General features: G+C 40.4%; 1 protein-coding gene across 1 annotated transcript; it reads left to right on the forward strand.

Annotated features, from left to right (window-relative positions):
- Window positions 1-463: 463 nt before the first annotated feature.
- Window positions 464-7,827, forward strand: LOC143270294 (uncharacterized). Its single transcript, XM_076559692.1, has 6 exons — window positions 464-483; window positions 1,863-1,974; window positions 3,757-3,843; window positions 6,476-6,584; window positions 6,931-7,068; window positions 7,660-7,827. The coding sequence occupies exons 1-6, from the start codon at window positions 464-466 to the stop codon at window positions 7,701-7,703; spliced, it is 510 nt and encodes a 169-aa protein (XP_076415807.1). The 3' UTR covers window positions 7,704-7,827.
- The last annotated feature ends 1,496 nt before the right edge of the window (window positions 7,828-9,323 follow it).

Raw genomic sequence — 9,323 nt, forward strand, 5'->3', positions numbered from 1 at the left:
TCTACATTTCCTTTGCAGAAGAGCGAGGAACATATTGGCTCTGCAATAAGGTCCTCCAGCGTCAAGACCATCTTGGGGGACCTGGAACTGTCTCCGCTAGATGAGGTAATAACTGATAGCTGCAAAGAAAAAGAAATATATTTTCCTTTAATTCCCACTAATTTGACATGTAATATATTTGTTTGTGTAAGGAACGATGTCTCTGTGTTCCTATGTCTGCAGTATTTCAAATAGTGTCATTGAAGAGGAAGCCAGCCTGGCCCATTTCTTCACCTCCTTCATATCCTCCCTTCTGGGAGCCCACAATCTAATCACCCTGTGAGGCACTAGTTCTCAACCTTCTTAAGGGTGTGGCCATCTGATGACCTATCTCATGTTGTGGTGAACCTGCACAGGAAATTTTTTCCCTTGCTATGTGATAACTGTCATTTTTCACGTCTTATGAATTATCATGTATATATCTATGTTTTCAGAAGGTGTTAGGTAAACCCCGTGAAAGAAAGTCTTAGGTTTTCCAAATGGGTCACTAACCACCTGTTGAGAACCACTATTTTCATGGGTATGTGATAGTAAATTAGACTATGGAGACAAAAATCAGAAAGGGAGCTCTTTGAATCAGAAAAGAAACCACACACAAATAAAGAGAGTAAACGTTAGAGAATCATGCAGTAGATAATGTCAACAGGAACCTACCAAACACTCTTGTATGACTTCAGTGGATTTATTTTAGGGGTGGAAATGTTTTGAATGCATTCTTTCTGTGCACTCTGTTTGTGGTCTGCCCACTGACATCCAGGGGCGCTTTGGATCCCCTGGCACTGCAGTTCCAGAAGGTTCTCAGCCAAGATGTTGGTTCTCTGAATCAAAGCCAGAGCCGCTGCCCCAGCAAAAAGTGGTAAACCCTGCTGAGTCATCTTTCCAGACCCCAGAATCAATATGTTTCTTATGCACCTGTTCATAAGCAAAGACCAATATGTCCTTAGTATAAACAATGAGTCAGCTTTCAGGGTGGTTGCCAAAATTTTATACCCTAGGCCTCATCAGACTGCTAGTATGAAACATTGAAATGCAGAGAACTTATAGGCAGGAAGAACATGAATAGGAGGTGGTCTTGTTGGAACACTCCTCTAATCTGTGCACTCATAATGCAGAGAACACTGGTCTCTTTGAGTTCAAGGCTAATCTGTTTTCAATTTATTTGGTTAATGGGAAAAGGCAAGAAAATGTTTGCCACAGCAGAAGTGTGCTGGTGCAAGGATAATTTTTAGGAGTTGTTTCTATCCTCTCACCATTTCAATCTCAGGGTTCAATTGGAAGTGTCAGTCATGCTGGCAAGTGCCTTTATTACATTAGCCATTTGGTGGCCTTAATATATATGCTTTGAATGTAAATATATCAGCATTAATACACACTCACACACACTCCTCAAAATACAAAAGAAATTGATACAATACACTAGCACACCAATGCCAGCAGATCACTCTGCATGCAGGCATAATGACCCGGGATCCATCCCAGAAAACACAATTACCAGCAAAGTGCTTGACTACGAACCATGTGTTGAAAATACTCGGTTAAAGATCATTAGACATGGTTCCCATTTTACTTCCAGCAATGAAACTCAGATCCACCTATCACATGCCAGAACTCAGGCGACCTCAAAGAAACTGAGCAAAAGAGAGTGAAACACTTTTCTCCTGTTCTGTTTTGAATTTTGGTATTCATAATTTAAAGGAACCCAGCACAGCCTCTTTTGTGTCAGAAGACGGCTTCATTTGAAAACGAAGCAAATAACGGTTTTGGGTCTCACACACACTTCACATACAGACCAAACAAAAGAATTGATTTCCTTAACTGAGAAGGTTCATCCTCTACCTTTCCTTTGCAGAAGAGCGAGGAACATATTCCTCTGAAATAAGGTCCTCCAGCGTCAAGACCATCTTGGGGGACCTGGAACTGTCTCTGCTAGATGAGGTAATAACTGATAGCTGCAAAGAAAAAGAAATATATTTACCTTTAATTCCCACTAATTTGACATGTAATATATTTGTTTGTGTAAGGAACGATGTCTCTGTGTTCCTATGTCTGCAGTATTTCAAATAGTGTCAGAGAAGAGGAAGCCAGCCTGGCCCATTTCTTCACCTCCTTCATATCCTCTGGGAGCCCACAATCTAATCACCCTGTAAGGCACTAGTTCTCAACCTTCTTAATGGTGTGGCCATCTGATGACCTATCTCATGTTGTGGTGAACCTGCACAGGAAATTTTTTCCCTTGCTATGTGATAACTGTCATTTTTCACGTCTTATGAATTATCATGTATATATCTATATTTTCAGAAGGTGTTAGGTGAACCCTGTGAAAGAAAGTCTTAGGTTTTCCAAATGGGTCACTAACCACCTGTTGAGAACCACTATATTCATGGGTATGTGATAGTTAATTAGAATATGGAGACAAAAATCAGAAAGGGAGCTCTTTGAATCAGAAAAGAAACCACACACAAATAAAGAGAGTAAACGTTAGAGAATCATGCAGTAGATAATGTCAACAGGAACCTACCAAACACTCTTGTATGACTTCAGTGGATTTATTTTAGGGGTGGAAATGTTTTGAATGCATTCTTTCTGTGCACTCTGTTTGTGGTCTGCCCACTGACATCCAGGGGCGCTTTGGATCCCCTGGCACTGCAGTTCCAGAAGGTTCTCAGCCAAGATGTTGGTTCTCTGAATCAAAGCCAGAGCCTCTAGAGGCCCCAGCAAAAAGTGGTAAACCCTGCTGAGCCATCTTTCCAGACCCCAGAATCAATATGTTTCTTATGCACCTGTTCATAAGCAAAGACCAATATGTCCTTAGTATAAACAATGAGTCAGCTTTCAGGGTGGTTGCCAAAATTTTATACCCTAGGCCTCATCAGCCTGCTGGTATGAAACATTGAAATGCAGAGAACTTATAGGCAGGAAGAACATGAATAGAAGGTGGTCTTGTTGGTATACTCCTCTAATCTGTGCATTCATAATGCAGAGGACACTGGTCTCTTTGAGTTCAAGGCTAATCTGTTTTCAATTTATTTGGTTAATGGGAAAAGGCAAGTAAATATTTGCCACAGCAGAAGTGTGCAGGTGCAAGGATAATTTTTAGGAGTTGTTTCTATCCTCTCACCATTTCAATCTCAGGGTTCAATTGGAAGTGTCAGTCATGCTGGCAAGTGCCATTATGACATTAGCCATTTGGTGGCCTTAATATATATGCTTTGAATGTAAATATATCAGCATTAATACACACTCTCACACACTCCACAAAATACAAAAGAAATTGATACAATACACTAGCACACCAATGCCAGCAGATCACTCTGCATGCAGGCATAATGACCCGGGATCCATCCCAGAAAACACAATTACCAGCAAACTGCTTGACTACGAACCATGTGTTGAAAATACTCGGTTAAAGATCATTAGACATGGTTCCCATTTTACTTCCAGCAATGAAACTCAGATCCACCTATCACATGCCAGAACTCAGGCGACCTCAAAGAAACTGAGCAAAAGAGAGTGAAACACTTTTCTCCTGTTCTGTTTTGAATTTTGGTATTCATAATTTAAAGGAACCCAGCACAGCCTCTTTTGTGTCAGAAGACGGCTTCATTTGAAAACGAAGCAAATAACGGTTTTGGGTCTCACACACACTTCACATACAGACCAAACAAAAGAATTGATTTCCTTAACTGAGAAGGTTCATCCTCTACCTTGCCTTTGCAGAAGAGCGATGAACATATTGGCTCTGCAATAAGGTCCTCCAGCATCAAGACCATCTTGGGGGACCTGGAACTGTCTCCGCTAGATGAGGTAATAACTGATAGCTGCAAAGAAAAAGAAATATATTTTCCTTTAATTCCCACTAATTTGACATGTAATATATTTGTTTGTGTAAGGAACGATGTCTCTGTGTTCCTATGTCTGCAGTATTTCAAATAGTGTCAGAGAAGAGGAAGCCAGCCTGGCCCATTTCTTCACCTCCTTCATATCCTCCCTTCTGGGAGCCCACAATCTAATCACCCTGTGAGGCACTAGTTCTCAACCTTCCTAAGGGTGTGGCCATCTGATGACCTATCTCATGTTGTGGTGAACCTGCACAGGAAATTTTTTCCCTTCCTATTTGATAACTGTCATTTTTCACGTCTTATGAATTATCATGTCTATATCTATGTTTTCAGAAGGTGTTAGGTGAACCCCGTGAAAGACAGTCTTAGGTTTTCCAAATGGGTCACTAACCACCTGTTGAGAACCACTATTTTCATGGGTATGTGATAGTAAATTAGACTATGGAGACAAAAATCAGAAAGGGAGCTCTTTGATTCAGAAAAGAAACCACACACAAATAAAGAGAGTAAACGTAGAGAATCATGCAGTAGATAATGTCAACAGGAACCTACCAAACACTCTTGTATGACTTCAGTGGATTTATTTTAGGGGTGGAAATGTTTTGAATGCATTCTTTCTGTGCACTCTGTTTGTGGTCTGCCCACTGACATCCAGGGGTGCTTTGGATCCCCTGGCACTGCAGTTCCAGAAGTTTCTCAGCCAAGATGTTGGTTCTGTGAATCAAAGCCAGAGCCTCTGCCCCAGCAAAAAGTGGTAAACCCTGGTGAGTCATCTTTCCAGACCTCAGAATCAATATGTTTCTTATGCACCTGTTCATAAGCAAAGACCAATATGTCCTTAGTATAAATGATGAGTCAGCTTTCAGGGTGGTTGCCAAAATTTTATACCCTAGGCCTCATCAGCCTGCTGGTATGAAACATTGAAATGCAGAGAACTTATAGGCAGGAAGAACATGAGTAGGAGGTGGTCTTGTTGGTACACTCCTCTAATCTGTGCACTCATAATGCAGAGGACACTGGTCTCTTTGAGTTCAAGTATAACCTGTTCTCAATTTATTTGGTGAATGGGAAAAGGCAAGAAACTGTTTGCCACAGCAGAAGTGTGCAGGTGCAAGGATAATTTTTAGGAGTTGTTTCTATCCTCTCACCATTTCAATCTCAGGGTTCAATTGGAAGTGTCAGTCATGCTGGCAAGTGCCTTTATGACATTAGCCATTTGGTGGCCTTAATATATATGCTTTGAATGTAAATATATCAGCATTAATACACACTCAAACACACTCCACAAAATTCAAAAGACCAATATGTCCTTAGTATAAACAATGAGACTGCTAAGTTAGGCATGTCACTGACATGTCATGAATGACAAAGACCTGGAGTCATTATTTGTTGTGGAATAAATTTGTGAGGTTTTCCATCTGCCAAGCATCATCAAATACATTTTCAAAACTCATATTTCATAAATGTACCTTATTAAATAATCTGGTCTTCTTTGTATGCTGTCTAAGCCAACATTATAGAATTACTTCACCTGTTTTTGCCATAATCCTCTGGGTAACACCCCTTCAGTGCCTCCAATGTATCCTTCAGTCTTTGTTCATGTCACTCATACTGTAATTAGATGTTAGTTCTATTACTTTCTATTGCCATGCCCAAGGCAACTTCTAGAAGGAAGGGTTTGTTTGGAGTGGGGCTTATGGTTCCAATGGGATGCATACAGTTCCATCACCATCATAATTCAGGCAGGCAGGCATGGTGCTGAAGCAGCAGCTGAGAGCTACACTGACTCACACAAGAAACAGAGAGCTCCCTGAAAATAGCACAAGTCTTCTGAAACCTCAAGGTGAACCAATAATGACACAACTCCTCTGAAAAGGCCACACCTCCTTATCCTCCCCCAGATAGTTCCACCAACTGGTGGCCAAGCATTCAAATATATGAGCCCATGGGGGCTGTTCTCACTCAAGCCTCCAGAGAGGTGCTGGCGTAGGCCATTATAACTATCCTCCATGTATGACAATAGTCATAGTTAAGGAGTAAGAACTTGGAAGGCATCTCCCAGAATCCTAACTTGCAGCTCCACAGCTCTCCTCTGCTCATGCATTTCAAAATCACCCTCACTGTTCTACTGTCCAAGGAACCTAATGGCAATTGTGAAAGGTTGTGGGGAAAGCATTAATGCAGTGCAGAAGAGAGAGGTTCCTTTTGTTCCAAAAGCTCCTCATTGTCACATTTTCTTAATCTGGCCAGAATGCAAAATCCCAGTCATACAGACAGGAAAGGATACATTTTGTCCTTTTCCTTTTACAACTTCCCATTATACAGAGAATGACAGTGTCAGGTAGTAAAGAAAAGAAGGAAAGAAGGCATAAAGCTGAGCAGGTCCCCTTTTAAATTTCTCAAAACTCTGGGCCTGTTACTCAAACAGAAAGGAAGCAGAAAGTACTGAATATCAATGGCTGTTGTGATAAAATTAGACTGAGAAAAGAGACATTTGGGGGCTATAAATCAAGACCCTGACATAACAGATAAGTCTTAAAATGAATAAAATCAGTGAAAATGTTAATGAAAACTAACGTCTCACATTTTCCTTAAAGGTTGAAAAGAAGGCACCTTGTGATCCCCATATTACCGTTCGGCACAATTTGGTCCATTTACCACCTACATGGGATGGAGAAGGAGTTGACCCAGTTGATAATAAAAAAGGTGCGCATTCAGCCCAGGACACTGTTCTGGATCCCACAATTATTTAGGTATTTGCACTGGGCATGCAAGGGGGAGACCATATACTGACCCTGAGCCTGCTCTTGGTCACCACACTAATGACACCATGAACCCTTTTCAAACACTGACCCAGTTCTTGAAGCGTGTCTTAGAGCAGAACACAAGTGTAGTAGATTCACTACTGATCGGGAATCTTCTCTTGTTCATGTGCCATGTGACACTCCAGAACCTACACAGGGTAGCAACAAAATTTTTGGTTCTGTAAATACAGCTGACCACACCAGCTATACAATGAACACCTCTATTAAATCTATTCCTCCTCTGGCAGAAGACATGCTGCTGCTCCTTATAACTCCAGCAATGTGGTTCCTGGTTTCGATTATGATGATGATAAGACACATAAGCAATATAATATTCCGCAGACGAAGTAATTTGAGAGATTACAGGAACCAAAACGTTGGACAAGGTGAGACCACAGAAATGGTTTAAAATAGATGAAGATTTTTGTAGTAGAAATCTAATTTTTTGGCAACTAGTATGTAAGATTAATAAATTTCATGCTTTATATAGAACTTTTGGGCATTTCCTAGCACCAGAAAAAATTTGATTCTTTTTTTCCCAATAATATTAAAAATATATCACATAAAAATAACAGTTTAGTCCAACGAAAGTGCCCACGTAAAGCTGGTAGGTTCACAGTTGTCTCCTATTCTGGAACAAGGGAATTTCTTTCACTCCTAATGTGAACCTTGTGTTTTTCTGAATGGCTAAGCAGAGATATATAACTGTTAAATATTAGTTTCTATTTTTCTGTGTGCATACATTGTGACTTATGAGTATAGCATCTTCTTAGAAACAAATATTTCAGAAGAAGCAACATCTGAGAATAGAACCAACAAAATGAGGCTCCACATTCTCACACCTTCTCAAACACAATGATACTAATGTCACTCCATAAGATTCTACTGATGATGCCACTGCTACTCCTGATCCTGAGATATATGTCACCAGTGATGTTCTTGATGATGCAACTGATAGTTCTTTCTTTTCTTTTTAGTTGCTACCGAAGCTGATAATTCTCTGAAAGAACAAAACAAATGACAATCTGTCAGGAAGATTTTATAAAAAATAGACATGGTTAACTATTTTCTGGCAGAAGACATAGTATATATTGAATTCTGTATATGTTTGAAATATTTTCCCATTAAAATGCATTATGCAAATATTTTAAGCTGTTTCTTGGTATTGTACAAACTGATCACCTGACCTCTCAGTGATATGTTTAAGGGGAAGGATTTTTATTATAGATACCAGAGTTTGAACAGATAGAGTGATCTGGAATGTTCAAAGCAGAAGGAGATGTTGGCTGAACATAGTCAGCCAACTGGACCTGGCTAATGATAGAAGCAGAAACAGCCAGAGAGGCAGAGAGAGAGAGAATGAGACAGAGGAGGAGACAGAGAGAGGGAGAGGAACATGGAGACAGGAGGAGAGAGAGACACAAAGAGAGAGATTCATAAAGACACTGAGAAGGTGTGAGAAGGGATGCTTCTGAACTAGAGGGAGTTTAGGGTAGGGGAGGAGGGGAGAGGACCTAGGACACTAGCATAGACTTTGAAATGCATAACAAGTACTTGTGACCCTGAAGCAGCCTGGAGGCTAGCATGGGCCTCATTATGGTAATATGCACCACAGGCAGCCATTTTCTCTACTGCCAGTCATAAGGGAAATGACACCTTTGGGTAGAGATTCACAAGTTTTTGAGGAATGTTGACTTCTATCTACCTTCCAGAAATCCTCTTAAAGTCCAGGTTGAGCCCATTTCCGGATATCTGAGCCTGCCCTTGGAGTTTTGGGAATTGCAGTTTTCTTTGGACATAACAGGCATCAATGAATTTTAGTGGATTTTGCAAGTCACAAATCAGCCTTGTTGAGGTTTACATACTCAAACTGCTCAAACACAAGTAAACACCACCAAAATGCCATATTGTCCTTAACATCCATAGAGTTCAAGTGTGGTTGCTTACCTGCATTTCCTTTTCCTTTAATTTGATGCTACAAGCTGCAAAAATATACAAAGGAGGATTTCAGCTGATGATGACAAAGCTAATACCTGGAAGAAGCCATGGTAATATGTGGCTTTTGATTATCAGCCTTTTCCTGCTATGTGTTTCTTGTGTGCTATTGTAGCTTTTCCATCATTTATTGCACACCATTTCCCCTCTCCTAAAGGAATATTTAGATAACCTCATGCACTGACAGCTATGCACAGCCAGAACCCCAGTTTAAGCCTGTCTGTAATTATCATCACTGGCAACATCTGGCCAGGTCCATCCACAGATGGAGGAAAGTACCTTATCAGAGATACCTCTGTACTCTCTAAGAACAGACTTAAGCATCCAGACTACCCATATGTGAAGGCCTGGCAGATGTGCCAATTAAGCTTAACTTCCTCCTTTCCCAAAACTTACCTCTAATTCCAGATCTCCCTTTAACTATCACCAGAGGAATCACAGGTTGCCTAGCAACCAAGCATACTTTCCCCCGCCCTGCAGAAAAAAAATAAAACAGCAGATAGCTTGGACAGATAGGAACTACAGGAAAAAAGAAGACAGTTTTATTTTCTCCCATTGACCTAGCAACTTATAGATTCTTTATATTTTCTACCAATCATGTTTAAGATTATAATTGAGTACATTAAATCCCTCTTCTTAGACATTA

The sequence above is a fragment of the Peromyscus maniculatus genome, chromosome 22 (assembly GCF_049852395.1).
Source record: "Peromyscus maniculatus bairdii isolate BWxNUB_F1_BW_parent chromosome 22, HU_Pman_BW_mat_3.1, whole genome shotgun sequence".
Taxonomy (NCBI): Eukaryota; Metazoa; Chordata; class Mammalia; order Rodentia; family Cricetidae; genus Peromyscus; species Peromyscus maniculatus.

Excerpts from the sequence above, each read along its gene's own strand:
- LOC143270294 (XM_076559692.1), top strand. The coding sequence starts at position 464 with ATGTTTTCAGAAGGTGTTAG. Across the intron at positions 6,585-6,930 it reads CCCAGTTGATAATAAAAAAG|AAGACATGCTGCTGCTCCTT; the intron begins GTGCGCATTCAG and ends CTCCTCTGGCAG. Across the intron at positions 7,069-7,659 it reads GAACCAAAACGTTGGACAAG|TTGCTACCGAAGCTGATAAT; the intron begins GTGAGACCACAG and ends TTTTCTTTTTAG.